We start from the raw sequence: 26,206 nt of genomic DNA on the forward strand, positions 1-26,206 counted from the left end.
GGTTAAAGAAGAAGAAAATCAGTCATACACTAATAGGTAAGGTGAGGCTTATATATATAAATGGAACAAAAATTGATACAAATAACTTTAGGGTTTAACAGATACTGTATTAACTATTAAGCAATTAAAATATTATTTTTGTAAAAGTATTGAACCACAGTATTCACAACCAGTAATGATGAAAAAAGAAAAAATGTGATTTAGAAAAAAAAAGAAAAAGGAGAATATGGTATAAATGAGAATAATAGCAGTAATAATAATTACAAGAACAATAATAATAACATTATTAAGAGTATTAAATAATTATAATAAAATTACCAGTAGTAATGATAGTAATAATGAAAAATGTAAAAATTTACAGTAAAAATAATATCTTTAGGAATATTAATTCTCCACTGAAGATCAAAGAAGCTAAAAAATGTGGGGAAAAAAATTAAATAAAAATAAAAAGGTAAAAACAACAATTTTTTTTTGAATAAAAACCTCAGTACTTCATTCCGAAAGTACATTCAATAGGTTTATTATGAAGGTCCTTCATAAAGGTCATTTGAAAAGGTCATTTAACACGGTCATTTAAATAGGCATATGAGACAAAGGAGTATGATTTCCCAATGATGAATGAAGTCTTGTTTCCAAGCTTGAAATAGTTGACCAAGCTCAGCGTTAACGATGAGACTTAAAGGATGTATCAACTTGTCACCGTCAATTTAAAAGAGACACACGGACTAATCAACAACTTCCTGGCCAATCTCCCAAAGGTTACTTCACCATCTCAAGAATATGACTGGGTCTCATCTTAAAGGAAATGTTTCAATTATTTAGGTAAAACCCATATCCCCAATCTTCTATGAAAAATGTAATGCACACAAAATCAGGTCAATTATTCTTTCTAATATATTTGTTAACCTGCTGAGAACTAAATTTTCTTATCTGAATATCTGAACATGTAGGCTGTGTATCATCTGGTAGGGATCATCTGGTTCTAGTGAGCATTGGGCAGTGTTTCCACTTTGAAGGAAATTTCCTGAATTCTGGGAAATCTGGATCATTTTCAGGTAATTATCGGGAAATGAAAAAATTCCAGGAAATTCTGGGAAATCAAAAATTACAATTCAACTACAATTAAGGGTAACAACTTTCAATATTCATGTTATATTTAAAGAATTGTTTGCCTTATACGTAGCTCAAAAATTTAATGCTCACGCTCCACGCTCGCGTTTTGTAATTTTGTTGCTAATTTAAAAAAGTGCATTCAACAGAAAAGGTTAAATTCCTTGATTTTGGTCACTTCGACCAAGTTTAGGCTTACTTTTTTATTGTATGATTTTTTTAAAAAATAGAATATGAAAATTCCAGGAAATGTCTATGAATTCAGGAAATTCGTTTTGGATCTGTGGAAATACTGGCACTCGGCATTACGTCATATAATTAGTGCTCTGATAAATGTGATTAATTATGGTTTATAATATTTAGGTATTAGACTAATCACTGTCAGAGTCTGTAATTCAGAGTTGATGAAAACTCTCCCCTCTAAAGAAAATCTGAAGGCTGAGGAAAATCAAAAGCAATTTGAGACCATCTGAAAGTAGTTGAATTCTAAGAATCACTGGCGTGCATTCAATTGAAACTATTGTCCGGGATAATCTATTGTTTCACCCCCCTACTTGAATAGTCACGGATATACGCCAATGATAATAAATTGATAATGAAAGCAGTCTCTTCCATCTTTTGATTCCTTGCTACAATGTACACAATGTAAAAAAAGAAAGAAAGAAAAAAAGACACTAACAATTAAAGATGACAAATAAAATGCACCAATTCAGGTGTTGATTTATTTGAGCTAACAATAATGCTGATGATTGAAAAATATTATATTTCAATATTAAAGAGAAAAAGAAAATGCATTATTTCAGGTAATGTATCAATAGAGTCAGCAATGAACAATAGATCACATTTTACAAAGATTGCATTTCCTTGTTTTCAGTTTTGGCTGAAGTATTTTGCTAGGTCATGAAAGAATGGGAACAATTATGGATTAGAAAATTTTTAAAATAATCTTGAACAATGGGTGAATTTATAATGTTTATCTCTAAATCTTATCTTTGATACATATTAAAGAAAGTTCCTTTTAAAACTTATTGATGAGGCACAAAGTGTGTTCACACAATGTCTAAAACATCTTGTCTACATGTGGCTTTCTTATGAAAGAACAATGGGAACTACAGCTGTTTTTATATTGGCTCTATTCCTATATGTGTAATACAATATGACTGAATCTATGATGGATGAAATAATTTCATGGCCACAGATCAGATAAGAGAGAAAATGAAAAAGAATAAACATGAGTACATGGTTCAGACATTCCCAGAATTTAATTTCTTAGAATTAAGATAATGGATACAATAAAAATAAGTTTGGGAACCAGTATTAAAAAAAAAAAAAAATCAGCAAATTAAGTTAGTTCATATTGGATTGCAATAAGTGCATGCATTTAAATCGTGTAAATCTTAATGACTTGTGAATGGCTTCAATTACCTAAAAATCCCCTAATGGTACATTGTGTTGGTGTTTTAAAAAAAAATAATATGCTTTCAACTGAATTGCACATGACTCAATTTCTTCTAGTATGTGTATTCTTCAGCAATATTATAGGGTGTTGACAAGAAAATCAGACTCAATCGATCATCATTCAAGGAATGATGGCGATAAGACATTTTGCTTGTACTTTTAATGGTTTAATTTGTAGTGCCAGAATAATCCTTGTCTACATTCGCAGCAGCTGTGATTGGAACCACGCCTAAAATCGACTTCAATAAATCAAGTACTACAAGTACAAGCCTTAAAAACAACCATGCTTCATGTGTGTACTCGTACAAAACATGAACACACACCCACACACAGTGACTTTCACAAGGGGAATGGTTGAGCAGGTGACTGCTGATATGATGACGCACAAATAACAAAGTCTTTAAAGTGTAATTACTCTAAAATATGGCAAAAAGAAGCTGCTGAAAACTGCTTATCTAATAAAAGAGAGCCAATGGAGTGAATTATAAAGTCAAAAAGGGGCCTAAGCTTTCGATCCTAGCAGAATCTTCGTCGGAGGCAAAATGACAAACATATAAAGTGGAACAACCATAATATAGACCACAAACAAGCTACAGCAACACTAGAAACAAGGAGACAAAAGGGGCATTAGTGAGTAGAGAAGACCAATCAGGTTAGTGAAGGGGATGAAAGAAAAGGAGTAGGCAGACACAAAGGGAAGTTAGTGTAAGTAAGGCCAAGAGGGATTAAGATAATGAGGCAGGCAACATCAAACAGGATCTGGAACAAAACAGTGATAGAGGGATGAATAACTAGAGAATTAGTGAGAGGTGGGTCAAACAGGTTACAAAGAAAGGCTTAATAAACTGGTGCATAAGAGTTGGGGGAAAAAAGAAGAAAAAGAATGGGGAACAACTGATAATGTGCAAAAGACATATAAGTATATATGATAAAGCATTAAACAAACTAAGAGAAGAAGGTAAGTGTAAATATGTATCTATAAGTGATATGTATATAAATATATCCAAAAAAGAAATGTATATGAAAAAATATATAAATATATACACATATGGTGTAACTGATATGGTAATCCGCTAGGTGTGACAGGAAAAAACATAAGACTATATAGTAGGAAAGAAAAAAAAATCTGTATATGTGAAAAAGAGGAAGCAAATTGCCTAAAAAGGTAAAAGCAAATATAGAAGAGAGGGGGTTTATAATGAAGAAACCATAGTATACATGTAAATAAGCAAATGTGGTAAATCTAAAAGAGGTGAGTGGAGAAAAAACAAATATATATATATATATATAATAATTATTATATCGCCTGAATAAGGAAGGAAAAATTGGAGCTGAGCTTGTATGAGATATGGGAGGAAAGTAGAGTAAGAAACTATAATGTAACTATTCAAAAGAGCTGAGGGGAAAAATTACATGTATATATAAATTGAAAGTGGATAGGAAAGAAAAATCAGTCGTTCCCCTCTTGGATGTTCAGGCCATGAGGTTGGGTGGTGCGAAGTCGTCTCATCCAGAGCTTCTCCCTGCTAGTACGGACTGAGTCAGGACGGGTACCTAAAGATTCGATGCCCTGTAGCATCATGTCAGTGATGGAGTGGTTGGGGAGGTTAAAATGGCGGCCAACTGGAGTGTCCAGCTTTGCTGTGTTGACGGTGGATCTGTGCCCGTAGAATCGTTTCTTGAGTGTGGTCTTGGTTTCCCCTATGTATTGTACCCTACAAACTCTGCAAGTGATGAGATATACAACATTAGTGGTAGTGCATGTGATGTTGCCCTTGATTTGGTGAGACAGGCTGGTAGAGTTGCTGGTGAAAGTATCGCCCTCGTGAAGGTGTATTTCACATATGATGCACCTGTTGCTAAAATATCACATACATACATGTACCATTGAAATTTCAATTACACAGACCTCTAATGAGAGATTGCCAATTTGTTGTTTTACAGATCTCTTTAATCATATTGTGATTATCATTATCATCTATATAGGGTGTTTAAGTGATGCATTAAAAATGCATATTTAGGTCGGCATCGATTGCCGTATCCCTAAAAAGGAACCGAAATCTGACGAATGTCATTACCATCTATATAGGGTGTTTAAGTGATGCATTAAAAATGCATATTTAGGTCTGCATCAATTGCCGTATCCCTAAAAAGGACCGAAATCCGACACATATCCCATAGGCTCCTGTACAAAACTTGCCCTTGATTATGAGATCGTATTTAATAGTCTAGTGAGCATGCGCAAATGCGTACAACAATGAAAGCAATGCGATGCGCAGATAGGTAAAATAATTGGTAATTCAAGTTAATGGAACAAGAGTATCGTAGCATGACCACGTTACCGTGGACGTGAATCCTTATGAAGACTTTAAATTCATGTTAAAAGTATGATTAGTTTTCCAAAAAGATCTCAAAATTTTGTACCTGTGTAAATGTACAACTGCATAAAGTGGCAAATATCTTCTTTTTTCTTTTTTTCTTTTTTAATTAATGTAAAGGAAAAGAGTCGATATTTTGTACTTTGATTGTAAATCTTCATTCTGTAGCCCCAGATCGTCCGGGTTTTCTTTCAGATAATGTATTTGATTGCAACCTGAAAATAGTAAACAATATCTTATAAAGAAAATACTGATTATGGGTCGCTACATTTTATGTTATTGGAAAATTCATTGTTAAATATATCCTTATATCTCTATACAGAATGCGTACAGAATGAAGATAATTTGCTTGCAGGTACCATGATACTTTTCCCCTTTCTTTTTCTCTTTGGTATATATTGATGAAAATTATATCAGGGCAACTAAAAGGATAGTGATTTCGTACTGTAAATATACAACCGCAAAAAAAAAATGGTTAAGGATCTCAATTGATTTAAACAATGTGAAGAGAATAAGAAGGAAGAAAGTCAATATTTTACCTATCTCCATTCTGTACCCCCAAATCACCTAGGTTGATTGCACTCGGATACAATTTCATGTGAAAGAAAATCCTGTTTATAGTTCCATGCTATATTCTATTCTTTCAGACAATTATTCATTTGAAAACTATATACTTCCTTACAGAATGAGGATAAATTGTATTTTTAATGTATTTTCTTAGCCATGGAGAATACCTACTCATTTTTTTACTATTGTAAATCTTCATTCTGAATATATCTCCAAATCGCTCGGTTGTCCTTTCAAATAATGTTTTAATTACATCCAAAACATACACTAATCAATAAAAAAGATAATTCAGTTTTGGGGGGATTGTTTCAATATATTTTGTGAATCTCAGTTTGAAGCTTAACCATACAGAATGAAGATGATTTATATCTGCATGTATTTTTTTCTTAAGACATTCATATTGATAAAAAAATCATATCAGGAAACATGCATGTATTACCCAAATGTACTGTTTTTACTTTTGTTAATTTACTTCCGTAGCCATAGATATATACTATGGACGATTTTCATTCTTCAAGACTTCTTGAGAGATCTATTAATTGTTCTATAAGCAATTATTGTCTCTGTCTTCCACAAACATTGTCCTATGCTTGTTTTTTGTTTTTTTGTTTTTTTAAAAGGGCAATTATACAGTTAACTCCTTCTCACCATTGTACTGTACTGAAGGGGGACCAGGAATACATTTCTGTATAGCACGAGCTTCATACTGAAAGTATCCAATTTCGGGATGAAATTTAAAGACAGCTTGATTTTTGAAAATATATTTTATTGCTGTTAAATGCGTACACCTTATTAAAACCTGCCTAGTAAAGTAGGCCTAAAGGAATTTATCTTCTTGGCTCCTTTTCAGCCTCTCTGAAATATGAGGTGAATTTATGAATGTATTGGGTTTTTTTAATAACGTTGCTGTTTCTTCATATCTTTATTCCTGTCCTCATATTGACCTCGAAATAAGTATTAAACGGGTTTTATTTTTGGCGCGAAAATTCTCTTTTCCTAATTACAATCAAATCTATTATGTATTGCTTAGAACGATCTCTGAATAGACTTTTTTCTTTATATGCATTCAACACCATTCCTTAGAATGTACTCTTGTCACCTGATATGGTTTGATAAACACCTATTTCTTTATTATAATGTTAATGAGTTCAGAAAATTCCAACAGTTTAAATTCAGAATACTAATTTCAAATACTATACTAACTACAATTTACACCAATTATTCAGATTATTCAAATGAGTTAGGGAACTGACTCTAGAATGGTGTTCTGTCGGGTTTTATTTGGCCCGTGAATTCTTTTTCCGAATTGCTTACAATGTGTTGCGCAGAATAATCTATTTAAATAGGGATGTTTGGCTTTATTTGCATTCAACGCCACTCTTTAATGTACTCTTAATTGTCACCTGATATGTCTTGATAATGGTAACTGAGCATTGTCACAGCACCCCCAGTAACAATAGATGATCCCGTGGCCAGGTCCATGATTTCTTGCAATCAAATTGCTCTGTATCGCTTAGAAGCATTTGAATAGAAACTTATAAGCACCTGTTGTGTATTTATCCATTTCAACCTCGTAATCTTGGATCCTTGTTTAATCTCTCATCAATGTATTATAATACGCGTCGATAACCTTTAACGAGGTCTTGTATACAAATTTGTGAACTTCAGGAAAGGGGAATGAACTTGCTCAGGCCCACAATCGAGCATTGTTATCTTATAACACTTGTGAAAGTCCTCACTAACTCACTTGAAAATCTTCTTTAACGACATTGCTCTTTCCTTTTTTACTCTCTTTTGTTTTCTTTAGTTTACTCTTTTATTTTTCGCTGCAGGTATCTAGTGCTTTATTCCTATGGCGGTGCATTGACCAACAGAGCCTTTGGTACATGTACAGCATTGTCATCTCTTTTGACGATCCTGATACCTTCGTCTCCTCTGCATCCACTTGACTACACACACGCACGTGCACGCACTCCCAACTCACAGCCCTTAACATGGACAACAACACAGACATGATAGATCAACTCAACAATGACAGTAAATATTATACAGTGGCAGAATTTAATGATTCGTTTTCAAAATCACACAGCTTTAGCCTTTTACATATTAACTCTAGAAGCCTCAACAAAAATTTTGACAACCTTGAACACCTCCTTTGTGCCCTCAATAAATTTCAATTTTCAGTTATTGGTGTAAGCGAAACTTGGCTTAATGAAAATTCTCCTCCATTATTCAATTTACCTAAATATTCTTTGATTAGAGCTGACCGTGTAGGACGGAGAGGGGGTGGTGTTGCTTTTTACGTTTCCGACAATTTGAAATTCCGAATTCGAAATGAAATAAGATTTGATTTAACTGAAACATTGTTTATTGAGATCGATATCCCAAAGAGTAAAAACATCATTATTGGCCTTGTATACAAACCACCTAATGTTGAATTTGATGGATTTTGTCAAAACTTTGAGCAATGTATAGCTAAACTCTCTACAGAGAATAAAAACATTTATTTCATGGGTGATTTTAATACTAATTTTCTAAATTTAAATCATTCTAATACCGAAAGATTTCTTCATTTGATACATTTGTATGCTTTCTCTCCATATATAAACAAACCTACAAGAATCACTTCAGCCTCTGCGACTTTGATAGATAATTTTTTTTCTAATATTCATAATGAAACCATTATTGGCGGCTTGCTCTACTCAGAAGTATCAGATCATTTACCAATATTCACCATTTCCGAAACAAACGCATCTAAAAATAAATTTACTAAATCTCCCAGCTATAGATTAGAAACTCCTTGAAAAATTAAATCATTTAAACAGGACCTTATTGAAGAAAGTTGGAATGTTTACAGTGAAAATAACGTACATATTGCTTATGATAAATTTAACATTAAATTACAGCATTTTTACGATAAAAATTTCCCACTTGTAAGAAAGCGCCAAAAATCCAGAGAGGCTCAAAACCCGTGGATCACTAAAGGGATTCTAAAATCAATTCATACTAGAAATAGTCTTTACAAACTATATTTAAAGAAACCTACAACTACAAACCCCCAAAAATATAAAAAAATATCGTAACAAACTTACAAACCTGATACGAATATCTCGAAAGATGTATTATTCAGACAAATTATCTAAAGTTAGTTCTAATTCTAAGGCCAAGTGGTGGGTTATAAATGATATTATTGGGAAAAAAAATACTCCATTACCTGAAGATGAATTAACTTTACACGGTGATAAAATCCCAGATCAATCCAATTATGCTTCATCCTTTAACTCTTTTTTTAGTAACATCGGCCCCCAACTAGCAAATCAAATAGGTAATTGCAACAACGCCCATTTTACTGATTTCATTTCAACGCCATTCGAACATTCTCTTTTTCTCAATCCCACCAACCCTACTGAAATAATTAATATCACAAAATCGTTGAACTCTAGTAGGTCACAAGGACATGATAGGATAAGTTCATCCATGCTTAAAGAAATTATTCAAGCTATTGTTGATCCATTAACTTATATTTTTAATCAATCTATTTCATCAGGGATTTGTCCGAATTTACTCAAAATTGCAAAAGTTACCCCAATCTACAAAAAAGATGATCCCCATGAAATAAGTAATTACTGCCCAATTTCTATTCTTTGTAGCATATCAAAAATCTTAGAAAAAATAATATACACAAGATTCTATAATTTTTTAAACTTGCATAATTTATCAAATCCAAATCAATACGGTTTTAGAAAAAATCACTCGACAGACTTAGCACTAGTAAATATTTATGACAAAATCACAAAAGCGATTGCTAACAAAGAACATGTTATTGGAATATTTCTGGACTTAAGCAAAGCTTTCGATACACTTAATCACAAAATATTACTTCATAAACTACATTAATAAATACGGAATACGGGGCAACGCACATTGATGGAATGAAGATTATTTATCAAATAGACAACAATATGTTACATTTAATGGAATAGATTCAACCTTTAAAACTGTAGAATGTGGTGTGCCGCAGGGGTCAATTTTGGGGCCGCTCCTTTTCCTATTATACATCAATGATATATCGAAAACTTCCCCCTTATTATCTTTTATCCTATTTGCAGATGATACCAATATTTTTTATTCTCACCCAAAACTTGAAATTGTAGTATCTACTTTAAATGATGAATTATGTAAAGTGTCTACTTGGTTCAAATGTAACAAATTGTCTTTAATGGCAATTGTCAATTGTCAAGACAAATTGTCTTTATATATAAACAAAACACATTTTATGCACTTTAAACATTATAATACCCATGCAGTTAACGAAGAAATAACCATAAATATTGACAGCGTAACCTTATAACAAAAACAATATTCAAAGTTTTTAGGAGTAATTATTGATGAAAATTTATCGTGGAATAATCATTTACGCCACATCACCACTTCCGTATCCAGAGGTGTTGGGATAATTTCCAAATTAAAATACTTGTTACCTCCCAAAACTCTTTTTCTTCTTTACAATGTCTTGGTTCTCCCTCACATATCATATTGCAACATAGTTTGGGGTAACTGTCATGGTTATACAAAACTTAGTTCGATTTTCTTGTTACAAAAAAGAGCAGTTCGTATTTGTACAGGATCACATCACAAGATCGTATCTCGCTAGATCCAGTCCTTTATTTTTTAAATTAAGAACATTAACAATTTCAGATATAAATACATATCAAGCTGCTATCTTCATGTTCAAATACAAAAAGGGGATACTTCCCCCTTCTTTTCAAAATATGTTCACAATCAACAACACCATCCACTCTTATCCAACACGAAACTCTGACAAATTTCATCTGACAAATCCAAAACTAATTAATAGCACACAAATCAATTAGACATTACGGTGCAGATTTATGGAATGATTTATCACCTGACATAAAGTTATGCTCTACACTTTATTCATTCAAGGCTGTTTTGAAGAGAAATACACTGTTAAAATATGATACCTAACATCTCTGTGTGTTTCGTACCAACCAATATTACAACCCCCCCGCACTTGCACTCTCGCACACTTGCACTTTCACTTTTATCAACATGATTATAACTTCCTCATTTTAATTTTTCTTTCCCTATCTACTTTTTTGGTAATATTCCTATTTTGTGCAATAAAAGATAAGTCTCTTTTATTGCACTGTTTGTCTGAGTTTCCTTCCCCTTTCCTTTGAGGCCTTTATCAATTTCAAGCTCTAAGCTTAAGATGAAGGTCTCCCATATTTCAACATGTATTATGTCGATATATATGTATATATATGCTTTTTTTCTGCTATTTGTTTTTATAATTAAAAAAAGAAATGTATCAGGTATAAATATATTTCAATTAGATTGTTATGTATATATGCATATGTTATTAATTATGTCATTTGCTTATTGTTATGTTATGATAAGAAAAAAAATGATTACACTTGTACATACTTTTGTTATTGGAATGTGAAAATAGATAAATCAAATCACAAAAAAATATTTGCCCAAACTCTTGGAATATTTCTGGTATTCCATTCTGACCATCCAATATAATATAATTATCTTTATTTTATCAAGGTAAAGTATTCTGCAACTTATCTGTTTTATCTAAAAGCCTGTATGAAGTATGGGTAAATCTAAATATTGTTCATATTCAAAGTTGCCGTAGATGTTAATGAGAGGCAAATAAGTTTATAACTTCAAAATTGTACATCTAAGATATAACTAGAAAGCAATTTTTACATGCACATGTATGTGGTAGATGTGATATAGGTAAAACTTACAATAAAATTGTCCCCCAAAACCATGGATTATAAAGAGAAAGAGAGGGGGTGGGGTTAATTTCACCAATCTATGGTCAGAGTGATTAAAAATGAAGGCTTAGATTCAGAAAGAAACATCTTACCTGCTAGGTTAACAGGTTGAGTAAAGATATCCTGCCTCTCTGCTTGTGTCCTGGTATCAACCTCACAAAATTCAGCAAACGTGGGACTATCAGAGATGGTGGTCGGTGTTACGATAACGTCCACTCCGCTCTCAAAGACCTTCTGGAAATCCTGGGAGATGAGACGGCGAACCCGTTGGGCATGCAAGAAGTAACGCTCATAATTCCTGAGGGATTGATAAATGGATAGCTGAATTTATTTGTATGCATGAGCTTGATTTTTGAAGTTTATAGTGGAAGTAATATCATTTGATGTTTGCACTTTCATATTGCTCTCACATTCTCTGTTAACAGAGCTGATAATAATAATAATAACGGCATATTTACCTAGGGTAGCCACTTCAGTTCCGAAAACTGTTCTCCCAGCGGTCTGCTATTATTATTACCCAGCTAAGTTAGGTGATCTTGCTGGACAATCACTCAAATGATATGACCCCCCGGCCCCCACAAAAAAGAGGAAATGACAAGGGCGCATATGAAGGGAAACATTATATCTATCAATAATCATCAAGTTTTAATTTTTGCGTTTGTTGTTTTCAAAAGTCTTGAGCATCTCGGTTCAGATGGATGTGGAAATTTACTAATCAAATTAATTTTATCATCATCATTTAGACCTACAGATGATTACAAGATTTATACCTTTAGAGATCTATACAGGGTATAAGATTCTGTTTCAATATCTAATTTATAACGGGGTGTAATTATTGCATTGCTTATTATTAAAAAAAAAAATAGAATCTACTCTTAAACATTTCAGGGTTTTTGTTGTGTATGCATTAGTGTAAATGTTACATGATTCTGTCTTTCATATTTTCTCTTTCATTTGCTTATTTGCTGAAGTTGAAATTGACTTGAATCATTTACAAATAACTAAAATTTACATATGTAGATTAATATTTCATATTGTTTAGAAACTATGAAGAGTAGAGGGGTATTACCCCCCCCCTCAAATACTTGAAATAGCCCATAAAGGTTGGCAAAAAGCCCAAAGAATACCTCCAAGGTGTTCAACATAAAAAGTAGGAAAGAACAAAAGCACAAAAGAATCATGTAGCACAAAGACAGAAAATAGTCATATTTTCCCTGCTACTGTAAATATTTCCTTTCATAAAAAAAGATATCGTCAGAACAGCAAAGCATTACTTAGGTGAGACTTTGAGGCTCACAATGATAAAGAGAATAAAAGTTACATGTGATATGTGATTCTGGCACTGTTAGCTAAAGTCTGATTAACATTGCTTAATTCTACATACAGTATGACGGAAGTTCCTGTGGGTGCAATAATTGGGTGGAGGCAGGGGGGGGGGGGTGCCAAACAAAGGGCCATTTGCACATGGTATGCACTATTACTGTATGATGAGTCAACCAGCAGCTTTTTTTTACTCTCAGTTGGGACTTCTGATTCATCAACTTTTAAACGAGAACATAATGAACAATGAGTTTCTACTCTATATACTTAATATCAGTGACAATTCATGTGCATTTTTATCAGATGTTAAAGGGATACTCTAGAATGAAAATAATAAGATTTGAACAGATAAAGAAAAAATAGATCAAATTTGATCAAAATCAGAGAAGGAATAAAAAGTTATGACATTTTAAAGATTTGCATTAATTAGGTGAAACAATTCTATGAATGTCTTTATGAATATTCATTGAGCTAACTGACTATGTCATATCCCCAATTATTATTTTTGTATTCTATAACATGAAATTGTGTTTTTAAATTTAACATGTGTTCTCCAAGAACAAAAAAAAAATGTATGACAACAGATTTCATTCATTCAATATTCACTGATGCAATTTCATTTATTTTAAGGGAGACATATCATACACATATATACATGAATATGAAAATTTGAAATAATCAATGACAACATGTAATAACATAATAAAAAGGAAAGTGGGGATGTGACATCATCAGCCCACCTCATGTTTATCAAGGACGAGGTGCATATGATGTTTTAACAAATCAAATGCTTCAAAATTCAATAACATTTTTAATACTTGTTCTCAGATTTTGCTGAAATTTTCTTCTTCTTCCTCTTCTCCTTCTTCTTTTTCCTCCTCCTCCTCTTCTTTTTCCTCCTCCTCTTCTTCTTATAATTATTCATTTTTATTTTAAATATATGTACATAAATATATAAATAAATATATATTGATTGTATACAAGTCAACAAAATATTTCTTGTTTTCTCTTAATCAAACAGGAAGGCCTATTTCATTCCGATAAGGAAATTAAATGTGGAAATTGTAAAGGTGACCTATTTATTTCTTGATTAGCTAATACATGACACGCCTTCCACTTGTTCATTTACAAAAATCAAATTAATCAAAACCTCCCTCAACATTAAGGACAATGATTTATTATTTTTTCTATAAAACTGTTAAATACCAGGTATATACCTATGGATACATGATCTGCTTAATATTATGTTTATATATTTTGTTTCTGCGATCACCATTTTAGTACCTTTTTCTTAAAAAATTATTAACGATACTGAAAATAGCTTGATTCTTTGAAGGCTTGTAATGAGACAAAATGTTAAAAGATGATGCTCCCATAAAACTGAACATTATAGCCTGTGCCTGTAATCCAAGCTACATAGGGGTATTATCATGGAGCTCTATGGTATTATGAATTGATGCAGTGGTGTGAGTTTTGGGTCCTGGTCATGTCTTTTGGATGCCAATGTTAAAGATCAGTCTCAGACATAAATTATCATGAATCTAATTGATACTAGTCTGTAAAAAGGTCCATTACACACTTATGAGGTGTTGCAAGAAACTTGCGATCAGTTGCAAGTCTATTTTTGTTCCCGAAATCAAGCATATGCCGTGCAATTAATTGCAAATTTGCAATGGATTGCTAATCTACTCCATAAAACAAGGAGTGTAATCTGATTTGCTATTATAGCTAAAAGTGATCAATTGTAAAATTGCAACAGAATATTAGCGATTGATTGCGAATATTTTCTTGCAACACCCCATTAGACACACAAAATATAAACATAGTACTGAGTAAGACATTATGAAGTACTTTCATTTTCAAATATCAATTGATACCTAAACAAAGATGAACAGATATGAAGCAACACAGAAAGTAAAGAGAGTTAAAACTTTCCTCAGCATAGAATAGGGCCTGTCAGTTGTATCGATGTCATATATATGCATTTATATGTCCCAAGGATATTTGTATGTGAATTTAGTTGTCATATGACCTAAGATCTATATAAAGCCAATGTGACAGTGAAATAAATTCAAACCAGCACTTCTGATGAATGTCTCATTATTTCACTATATTCCAAATGATCCACTTCACTAATTCCACTGCAACTTTCTTCCAGCAAATACCATCTTGAATACATTTTTAGAAAATCATATAACGTGAATGAATTAGATTATTAAATGTAAAGCAAAAACAGTGATTTTTATTTCAACGTTTTAAATCAAAGTACATATCAAATTATGATGGACTTCATACATAGCAGTCAATGAGTGAATGTTTAATAAAAAAGAAACCCCTTAAAGGTCAAGTCCACCACAGGAAAATGTTGATTTGAATAAATAAAGAACAAGGCAAACGCCAAGCATTGTCTCGCCTGCATATTGCAGTCATGAAGAGATTGCATGTCAAAACTACATGTATGCTATATGACTTAGATGGACCTCTGTTACGAGTTTGGCGATCCCACCTCGAAGCTATAGAAAGTTATTGTGTGTACAACACAGCAGTGCCAGTCATGGAAAGTTCATTGACCTTTGACCTTAATCAAATTCAACTCACATTCGAACTTGACCTGAACCTTCAAGAGATGGACCTCTTGTTTGAATTCGGCAATCCTACCTCGAAGATATAAAAAGTTATTATGTGTACAACAAAGCACAGTGCCAGTCATGGAAAGTTCATTGACCTTTGACCTTAATCAAATTCAACTCACATTTGAACTTGACCTGCACCTTCAAAAGATGGACCTCTTGTATGAATTTGGCAATCCTAACTCGAAGATGTAGAAAGTTATTGTCTGTACAGCACAGCACAGTGCCAGTCATGGAAAGTTCATTGACCTTTGACCTTATTCAAATTCGGCTCACATTTGAACTTGGCCTGCACCTTCAAGAGATGGACCTCTGTTATGAATTTGGCAATCTCACCTCGAAGCTACAGAAAGTTATTGTGTGTACAACACAGTAGTGCCAGTCATGGAAAGTTCATTGACCTTTGACCTTATTCAAATTTGACTCATATTCGAACTTGACCTGTACCTTCAAGAGATGGACGTCTGTTATGAATTTGGCGATCTCACCTCCAAGATATAGAAAGTTATTATGTGTACAACACAGCACAGTGCCAGTCATGGAAAGTTCATTGACCTTTGACCTTATTCAAATTCGACTCATATTCGAACTTGACCTGTGCCTTCAGGAGATGGACCTCTGGTATGAATTTGGTGATCCCACCTCGAAGCTATAGAAAGTTATTGGGTGTACAACACAATTGTTGACGACGACGACGACGCCGGAAATAGTGATACCTATGTCTCGCTCCGCTACGCAGGCGAGACAAAAATCAAACTAGCATAACGCTGAATATTTCATCAAAATCGGATGTAGAATAAGAAAGTTATGACATTTTAAAGTTTCGCTTATTTTAAAAAAAACAGTGATATGCACAACTCAGTGACATGCAAATGAGACAGTTGATGATCTCCCTCACTCACTATTTCTTTTGTTTTTTATTGTTTGAATTATACAGTATTTCATTTCTTACAAATTTGACAATATGGACCAACTTGACTGAACCATATAGTATTAAACAATGCTTATTCCATATGTTCAGGGAGAAATTATTGTTGTTTCACTTCACAGTGAGGAGAAAATTAGAATATTTCATACAATAAAATACAAAAAGAAATAGTGAGTGGATGATGTCATCAGTCTCCTCATTTGCATACCGACCAGGATGTGCATATAACTGTTTTGTGAAATTAAGCGAAACTTTAAAATGTCATAACTTCCTTATTTTACATCCGATTTTGACGAAATTTTTCAGTGTTTTGTTTGTTGGATTTTTCTCTTTTTATTCAAATAAACTTTTTGTTGGGGTGGACTTGTCCTTTAATAATAAAAGTCAATAGCTGTTGAAAATGGGACCCCAAAGATGTGCTAAAATAGGCTGAATGTAAGTGAATGTGAGTAGTCCAAGTTTTAAATCTTGTTATTTTTACCCCACTTGAACGGGGGGGGGGGGGGGGGGGGGGGGGGGGGCCAAATTCACCTCACACTCGCAGCTATAAAAAGTTTCCAAATTTTGGTTTATTGCTTGGCAACATAATTTCAATTTAACATTTAAGTAGAAGATATTCTGGTAATAAACATATTCTCTCATAAATGAAGGTAATTTGCTTCAGCTTTGGGTACCCCCTGTAAACATGATAAAACTTGATGGGGATACTTACTTGTCCAAAAGGAAGTAATTGCCAGCTAAGATACGACCTCTGACCGTTTCTAAGAAGCCCTCGTGCCTGCTTGCTGCATACAACTCTTCAGTTGATCTACCAGCTTCAATGCTCCGATGACCTGTTCAAGACATAAATGACCCATCATTGAATATGATTATAAATTAATTTCATAGTTATCTTAAATCTAAATGTAAACAAAACAAAATAGTAATCCCCCTCAGATTTCAAACTATCATAACTTTTAAACAAACAATTTTGACCATTAAAAATTTGGCAGGAATGTTCAGAAACATGAGGACTTAGAGGCTGTTCTCATGACGCTTTCTAAAACTAGTTTACTGGAAACCGATTCAGGAAACCACTTTGGAAGATCGCTTTGCTAGCATTCCCACTTGATCACACGAAAGTGGTTTTCAAAATCACTTCACGTAAAGCGCTCTTGTTGCTATGGAAACGCTCTCAGTGGGGTGACACGTTTCGCGCGAAATTCGAAACCGCAGCATAGGCATTCTACACCTGTCGTGTGGAGTAGCGCGCTCAAAATCTGCGAAGATCGCTTCCCGAAGAACGGTTGTGTCCTCACTTACGCTAAAACCAGTTTAACGAGGCAAAGTGATCTTGAAAACTACATCGCGAGGTGGTTTTCCAAACTGGTTTGGAAGATCGCTTCCAAGACCGCTTTGACCGTTCTCACTACGCGTTAAACTAGTTTCCACTAAACTAGTTTCCAGTAAACTAGTTTTAGGAACGTAGTGAGAACAGCCTCTAACAGTTAGTCACTAACTTCTTAATAAGAATGTATTGTCAAGTAATTCGAGAGTGAGCATATAGTCATGACAAAAATGCCACTTTTCAAATGTCAAACTAGCATAATTTTGGAAGATCTGTGATTTTCATAAATTATATTATATCATATATGATTAAGCATTTTACATGTAATGCTACGAAAATACCATTTGTGCCTTTCACATCTCCTTTCAATTTTTTTTGTTATTTTTTTCTTACAGTACATTAACAATGTAAGTGCTCAATCTAAAACTTTCATTCTTAACTTTTCAAATAGTGACATTACTAGATTATACTATAAATTGAATTTTAAATTTCCTGCTATATTATTTTTCAGGTATCATGTTTATTGAACGCATAAAAATATTCAATCAATCATATTCTCATAGAATACAACATAGGTAACACTGCCAACTGCATATTAAGGAATCATTCACATGATTACCCCTCACGATCCCCAAGGTTGTGAAAAGTACCTTTAAATTGTGGCTTTGAGGACTCACTGTGGCTTTGTAAAGATTTAAGTGTCTACTGCTCTTGAGAGTTGAATCATTAGGGTGTTTCATCCTGACCCTGACTCATTCAATTGACCCTTGATCATAGTATTCCACATTGCACTTGACTCATCTCACGGGGATATCTTACACATGGCCCATAATACATTACTCTTGATAATTCCAAGGTTCATTTAATTCTATGATTCCAATTGACACCATTTCCTAAAATATACGTGCATGTGTCTATCAAAACTTGTAAAGAGAGTGTGATGTAAAGAGAAGTCTACTTTGGTGCCAAGTTAAATTGTAAAAGAGTAAGAGTAAGAACCTATTTATTTTGTATTTTGTATTTTATTTTATTCAATACCAATTACGTACACTTGTGTAGCTGCTTTAGTTGCACATAAATGAAGTTGGCTTGGCAGATTTGAAATAAAATGGAAAACAAAAAATACACATTGAACAAACAAGGGATCAATCTTAAAGGGAATCCAACCAAGATTGAAAGTTGTTTGGAAAAGACAAAAGAATAGTCAGAAAAGCAGATATATGTTAGTGAAAGTTTGAACAACATCAAATAAACTACATGTAGAAGAAAGTTGTAAAAAAATATAGTTTTATACCTACAATGGGATTTCAAATTAGCCATATTTCCTTGAAAAACACAAAATGTCTAAAATGGCATGAATTTCAAATGTTTCAGTGGGAATTTCTTTCAATGATATCAAATATATTAGGAAAAATAGAATTCTTGTGTCCACTGAAAGCAATGGAATGCAAATCTCATTATCTCAGTGATCCAGATCCAGGTTGTTTCTAAGCTAACCTGTGATGGACCTCAGTAGGTGATTTCAAACCGCCTCGATCACAAGAATCCCCGTTAAATTACGAGAACATTATTAGGCTAAAAAATACCCATTAATTATTCCTGCATTCACACCGCCCCAAAATATACCCTTCGGGATAAATTCCTGAAGTTAGGAGCATGCGCAGTATGGTCTAATAAGCAGGCAAGGCGTGAGATTAAAAACCACTAGCCCAGCAGCCACCCACGGCGCCCGCGCCCAACGACATGCTGGGCTAAAAGTTCCCGTAAATTGCTTTCACATTGCCAAAATACCTGCGACCTTGGAAAAATCCCCGCGAAAGTTCTCGTAATTTCGCCAAGTACCTACTATTTAGCGGGTATTTTCTTTTGGGGAAATTACGCGTAGTTTGCTTTCACATTACCAAAATACCTGGTATTTTCTGATCGGGGTAAATTTCCTGATCAGAGAATACCTGGAACTGACGAACTTCGAGGCGGTCTGAAACCACCTATTGGTTTATTACTTCAAGTATTAGACACCGTTCTCACTACGTTCCTAAAACTAGTTTACTGGAAACTAGTTTAATGTGTAGTGGAAACGGTCGAAGCGGTCTTGGAAGCGATCTTCCAAACCAGTTCAGAAAACCACCTCGCGATGTAGTTTTCAAGATCGCTTCGCCTCGGTAAACTGGTTTTAGTGCAAGTGAGGACACAACCGTTCTTCGTGAAGCGATCTTTGCATATTTCGAGCGCGCTACTCCACACGACAGGTGTGGAAAGCCTACGATGCGGTTTTGAATTCTGCGCGAAACGTTTCACCTAACTGAGAGCGTCTCCATAGCAACAAGATCGCTTTACATGAAGTGATTTTGAAAACCACTTTTGTGTGATCAAGTGGGAAGGCTAGCAAAGCGATCTCCCAAACTGGTTTCCTGAACCGGTTTCCAGTAAACTAGTTTTAGAAAGCGTAATGAGAACAGCCTCTTATTGGTAAAGAGTAGCTCATTGCCAACTAGATCGGTCCCTGTAAAAAGTCTATGTGAACTACAGAACTCAGTTGTTTTTATGAATTAATTAGCATATCAGGACATGCAAAAAAGAGGAAATTCTTAGAATTCATTATTGATAGAAAATTATTGTCTGCACTTTGATTACGGAAAATACTTGCATTTGATTTCTCTTTTTTTTGGTCATTTTGGTAATAAAAGCCAGCTTCATTAAAAACCTCCTTGTACTTTAGGAAGATCTTTTTCAATCACTTTTCATAGATTATATTTTACATTGAATGCTTGAAAAAATACACTCTCTTAAGTCTTAAACAACTTTCTTGAAGTGAGTGCCAAAGCGGAAGGGGAAATATCTACTTTATAAGAGTACATGTATGTGACACTATACATGTAAGTATCATAAGATAGCATAGCTGCGCTGCCAATATCATCATTCAAATTTACATGAACATACTAATAATGATAATAATAAATTCTATATTCATAGTATGCACAAATCTACCAAAGGCACCCTAGAAAGACAAATGTCTCACAAGAACATTAATGATAACAAAAAATAAAACCCTGGCACAAATACATTTGTATAACTAATATCCTAGAAGCATTTTGTACAGTCTTGTTAAAGGCCCACTTGAAGTATAAAGCACTAATTTAATAATCAATACATTCATACCACAATAACAATATTAACAAGTAGTAAACAAGTAATTTTCCTTTCAAAATATTTAGGTTGTTTATAGATGCAAATAAAATCATACTAGTAGTCTAATCTATTTTCTGTATTGCCTCAATATTTTAAGAGAAGTTATTTACAGCAGACAGTAAAAGAGACACCAAACAGAGTTGGACGGTTCGCTCCCCCTTTAAATTTATTCAGTTGATGTAAAAGAATGTTGTTATTGAAATACTTCTGGAACTAAAGATAGGACCAAACAATCAAAGCTACATGTAAATTTCACCTTTATTAAAACAACCCTTTGTGAAACTGAAAAAGCATTGACTCTTGTGCACAACTGCAGATGCCTTGGCATAGTTGGCAATCCCATATTCAAAGCACTTGACAACATGGGTAATCACTTATTTTGCTCCAGTGTTGCAGATTTAAATCACATTGATTTAAATCGTGATTTGAATCACTATGATTAAAAAAAATCATTGATTTAAATCACTTCCATTGAAACATGTAGGCCTACATTACAAATGATTGACAATTTTTATTGTTGTGGCAGTTTTATTTTTTTTATTTAAAAGAAAAAAGATTTATCTCAACTTAATATCATCAAAACCTAAATAAATCCTTCATATCTACTCAAAGCAATTGAGAGCAAGTCAATAAAATCAGGTTAATTTTGCAAAACCAAAGATCATACATGTAGCTTATAAGTGGTTAACACTTTAATAGACCCCTATTCCACTTTTATCAGTGGACTTACAAATTTCCCTGTGAAATGTTTCTTTGTTGATAGTAAACAATGTTCTTGTTTCTTTATGTAAAAATCCATGTGTTTTTAGAGAACAGTAAGTAAAGGGTTATTGGCAGTTCTTCTATTTTGACCATTCACATGAACTGCAATATATTGCTCTCTACAACAATTTGTTCATATATATATGTGTGGCGTCGCGCAAAAACCAGACTATTGGTGAGAGACAATAAATGCGCTAGGACGTCATTTAAATACGCGTGTCATCAAACTTTTGTCTGGCGCGCGTCGCGAGGAAAAACAAAACAAACAACCCGCGGGAAAAAAAAGAAAAAAGTCAGGCGCATTCTTATTTTTCAGAACTGTGGATATCGGCTCGATATATTTGGTGGCGGGTTCGGATACATGTTGATTGAATTTAATTCCCTTGGCTGAAATCCATGAAGGTAAGTTAAATTATGTTGCAGATTGAGTTGTTTTGTTAAATTCATTGATAATTGCGATGCGAGGAACATGGCAACTAAACACGTGAATGTGAATTTTGTGTTGCGTGTTTATGTGGATCGATCGAGAGAGAGCTTTTTTAGGAACGACTTTAAACGTCAAATTACATGCGACTGCTGCAGCGATTAGCGGTATTTGTCCGGGACTTTGACGGCCTTTTTAAGATCTAACTTATGTATGCCTAGGCTATCAACTAGATCTAGATCTGCACGTACTTAGATATGCCTTCGTTACATACTTGTAACCATTTAAGTTAAATCTATCACATGCAACAAGTTTGTAAAAAATGTATATAAAAAAAAATTTAAAGATATGGATTTCGGTGAAACTGTTCTATGCATGTTTTTATGAATTTACTTGACAAACTGATGCAAAGATGTCTCACCTTGTTAGGCCTACATGAAATTATGTTTGTTCTATCCCCCCCCCCCTCCAAGACTAGATATTAATTAATGCAAAAAGGTGACATATCATTCACACACTTATGACCAAATAAAATAAGTATGATTTCATGTTTTGTTATAAGAAAAGTTAAAGTGGGGTGTCATCATCAGCCCATCTAACGAATATTTATTAAGACGTGCATATAAATGTTTTTATAATGCATGAAAAACCCTTTTAGATCTAGTTGTTATCAGATTTTGATGAAATTTGCAGCATTTGCTTACATTTGATGAAATTATTTTCAGCTCGGAGTACCCTTTTAAATCGGTTAATTATGGACATTTTTCAAATCCCCTCTTCTAACAAATTCTTATTTGTCGGACTTCTGATTTCAAATTAGTTTTTTTTTTCCGGAGGGGGTGGGGTCTATTTGGTATGAGCTTCACCAAAGCTGTGCAAATGATATCGAAATTATAACTAGAAAACAGATTGTCACAATTTATAAGAAATTTATTCAAAAATAACAATATATTTTGGGGTTGGGTGTACGGGTATTTCTTATTTTTTCTACAATCTGGTCGAGCTACATTACATGAGGTTCGCCAACTTTCTACACAAAATCATTCAATATTATTTTAAAAAAATGAAAAGACATATTTTTGAAAAAAAAAAATTATAGTTTTAATTGTTTTTTTTTTAAGTTTTTTTCTTAAGTAGTGTTTTTTTTTAAATAAACTTTAACTCTGAAAATTTGTTAACTAATTGGCCTTGTTTTCTTTCGTTGTGTTAAACATGTTAAAGGCACGGGATCTACAGAGCAACTGTATTAGTGCAGTGAGGACAAGACATCTCAGAACCAACATACAGCTGACAGCAGCCCTTCAAGAAGTACTTTAAGACTCTGATAAGGGATTCACCATTACCACAGCTTCAGGTAGCTTTCCATGCTTTATCCATATTCTATATGGAAATAGTGTGCCAGTTTTGACTTTATCATGTCAGTTGTAACCGATTTTCCACGAATTAATTGCCGTTTATAAGATATTGTTTTAAGATTTATTTTACCACTATTAGTACATGAAATCTAGAATTATGGAAAATATAAAAAAATATAAAATGATAAAAACAATAAAATATGAAAAAAAATATAGAATTTGGATAAAGGCTCATGCAGAGAAAGCTTTTTGCAAGTGATATATCAAATTAATAATTTAAATATGAACATCTCATGAATTTTGGAGGGATTTTTTTACCCAACAATAGTTAAATCTTATTATTTTTGGTAGAAAAATATGACATCAGGGAGTACTTCCACCTTTATTAGAAATACAAGTAACATTTACACAAAGCCAAAGAGTGAAAAGTTAATGTATTTTAAATATCATGTTGTTGATAAATGTCCATGAATCATGAAGAAATGAGAGTGTAATGTGACTGTTTTTATAACACATTAATATCGGTGAACTTTTTAATTGCATTCATCAAACATGTAGATTTGAGTCATCGGAACGTGGCATTTTTAAGACTGGAACATGAAGAAAGCAAACAATGCAGAGGAAGAAAATTATCCCCTTTGGTGAACCCTGCTGACATAGTCTCTCAGATACTCCCAGATAAGCTATCAACTGGATTTTCCAAATAGAGGGAATATGATATATGGAAAGATCTTAGATGAGGACAAGGCACCTCGCGGCCTCCCCGGTAGGAGAGAAAATTGAACAATGAATACATGTTTTACTTTGAATGAACAAACTCTGAAGTTTTTCGATAAAAAAATTAAACTTAATTTGTAACGTTTGCTAACCCATTAGAAGGATGTCATTGTAGAAAATTGAAATGTGGTAAGTTTGCTGCTGTATTAAGAAGTTTGTGATAATGTTAAACACACACACTAAGGAGAGATTATCGTGTTTTATATCATTTTTAGTGCAAATTTGGACAGTGGAGAGCGATGCACATTCCTGAGTTTTGCTAATACTGCTGCATAGAAGAGAGTAAATGTATGAAGTCTCTTCCATATCAAGGATTAAACTCTGATATTATTTTTTTATTCAAGCATAAGATGTTTACAACGCATATCATTACACACGTGTACAGAGTGTAGCAGAGAAAAGATGACTATGTATTTGTGAGTATTTGTTAGTTATAATACATGTCGTATTAATATGTGGAGCCAAGTTTTTATGTACAGTTTTATTCTTCTTTTCAAACGAAGTGACCTAAAAAAATCCTTCAGTGATCCAGATAATTTGGCAGCAATTTGTGAAATATATTTTGATGACTATCCCATCCCTAAAAAGAAACCAAATGTGGCCCATTTCATTAAATATGGATATGATCCCTTGCTCAAATGAAAACTACCATGAAAACAGTGAACCTTCTGCTTCCTGATTCGCTAGTTCAATGAAAGTTGACATTTCATCAAGAGTTGCTGTCATATTAAATCTTTATGAAATGTAGCTCGCATCAGCTTTTCACTATTGTGAATTGCCACCGAAAAAACTTGGTTTTGCAAAATTGAATTTTGTTTGTGGTTATTTTCCAAAGCTTAAAGGGGAATCCAGCCTTGGCCATAAAATGTTGTGTTGGAAAGGAGAAAAATAAATTAAACAGAATGGTGAAAGTTTGAAAGAAATCGGACAAGCAATAAGAAAGTTATAGCTGCTTAAAACTTGAGATCACTAATAGTATGTAAATATCAAATTGGCAACAGGGTAATTAAATTATGACAAGGGGAAAGGACAACTTTCCCATAGGCCCTGTACTTTATTATCAGAGATTTGTGGTTTTCTCCTAAGTACATGTACCCATTCCCCTGGGGCAGTAATCTAAATATAACCCAGGTAGTATATTGTTTAATGTCCTCATGAAAGAAAAATATAATTTGAAATAAAACTTTTGGGAAAAATGACATTTTAGCCATAATATGTATTGGAGTACATGGAAGAGTAGTCCTTGCCTTACATCACTATGACATCCCATATGCGGCCAATTTGAAGTCTCCATGAGTATAGTGATTACCAATATTTACAACTTTTAAAAATTCATAACTTTCTTGTTGTTTGTCCAATATTGTTCAAACTTTCACCTATCAACTTGTCTGATTTTTCTTTTTCTTATAAAAACAAGTTTTTATTTGGGTTGGATTCCCCTTTAAGCATGATTTTTTTTAGATTTTACTTTGCGAGAAAGTGAAGTATGGACAAACAGCATGGTGGTGTCCTTTTTTTTTTGGGGGGGGGGTTAAGGGCAGGGACAAATCTAGGATGGAGGTGGGCAGGGGCTTTGGCCCCACTTTTTTTTTCCCAGAACGCATGTATAAACATGTAAAAAATTACCATTTGATTGTGATTTTTTGTTTGCATGGACAGCCCCTCCCATTTTCAAAAAATGTTCTGCGGCGCTTGTGGGGGTGGGCACCCCCCAAAAAAATAATAAGCTGCCCCTCCCCCCCCCCCCAACAACAAAAAAATCAGATGAATAACCCAACCCCATCTTCCCCTGGTCATTGGATCTGGGAACCTCCTCTCATGTTAAAACTACGCGCTATGACGAACTATATATAGTATGACAAATAGTCTCCATAAGGGTTTTTTTGCATGTAATGTGAGTGTGTGGGTGTGGGTTCTAGTGTGGGTGTGGTTGAATTTGTAGAATAATTTGTTTTATTGTATTCGCCTAGCTGTGTATATATAACAATCATGTCTGCACTACAAAAGATCACCTCGCCTATGCCAGGTATGTTGGGCGTTACAAAAGAACCAACATATCCCTATCATGAAAAGATGAATAATAAGCCCGACTACCATGACGACCCATACAGCCAGGCAGGGGGGGGGGGGGGTACCCCTGATTCAATTGGCCATATCTCTAATTTAAA

The 26,206-nt window shown here is 33.6% G+C and overlaps 1 protein-coding gene and 1 long non-coding RNA gene across 2 annotated transcripts; one reads left to right on the forward strand and one right to left on the reverse strand.

The window, feature by feature from the left end:
- Nucleotides 1-11,263: 11,263 nt before the first annotated feature.
- On the reverse strand, nt 11,264-18,354 carry LOC129259663 (glutamyl-tRNA(Gln) amidotransferase subunit A, mitochondrial-like). The gene is made up of 3 exons (XM_064098917.1): nt 18,351-18,354; nt 16,917-17,037; nt 11,264-11,624 (listed from the first exon to the last, which is right to left on the reverse strand). The coding sequence occupies exons 1-3, from the start codon at nt 18,352-18,354 to the stop codon at nt 11,357-11,359; spliced, it is 393 nt and encodes a 130-aa protein (XP_063954987.1). The 3' UTR covers nt 11,264-11,356.
- A 3,413-nt stretch (nt 18,355-21,767) lies between these two features.
- On the forward strand, nt 21,768-24,316 carry LOC135153940 (uncharacterized). The gene is made up of 3 exons (XR_010293440.1): nt 21,768-21,884; nt 23,128-23,260; nt 23,820-24,316. It is a non-coding gene; the product is annotated as an uncharacterized LOC135153940 (long non-coding RNA).
- The last annotated feature ends 1,890 nt before the right edge of the window (nt 24,317-26,206 follow it).

The sequence above is a fragment of the Lytechinus pictus genome, chromosome 4, assembly GCF_037042905.1.
Source record: "Lytechinus pictus isolate F3 Inbred chromosome 4, Lp3.0, whole genome shotgun sequence".
In the NCBI taxonomy this organism is placed as follows: domain Eukaryota; kingdom Metazoa; phylum Echinodermata; class Echinoidea; order Temnopleuroida; family Toxopneustidae; genus Lytechinus; species Lytechinus pictus.

Coding starts and splice junctions, on each gene's coding strand:
- LOC129259663 (XM_064098917.1), bottom strand. Junction 11,625..16,916: donor AATTACTTCCTTTTGGACAA/GTAAGTATCCCC, acceptor TCAATCCCTCAG/GAATTATGAGCGTTACTTCT.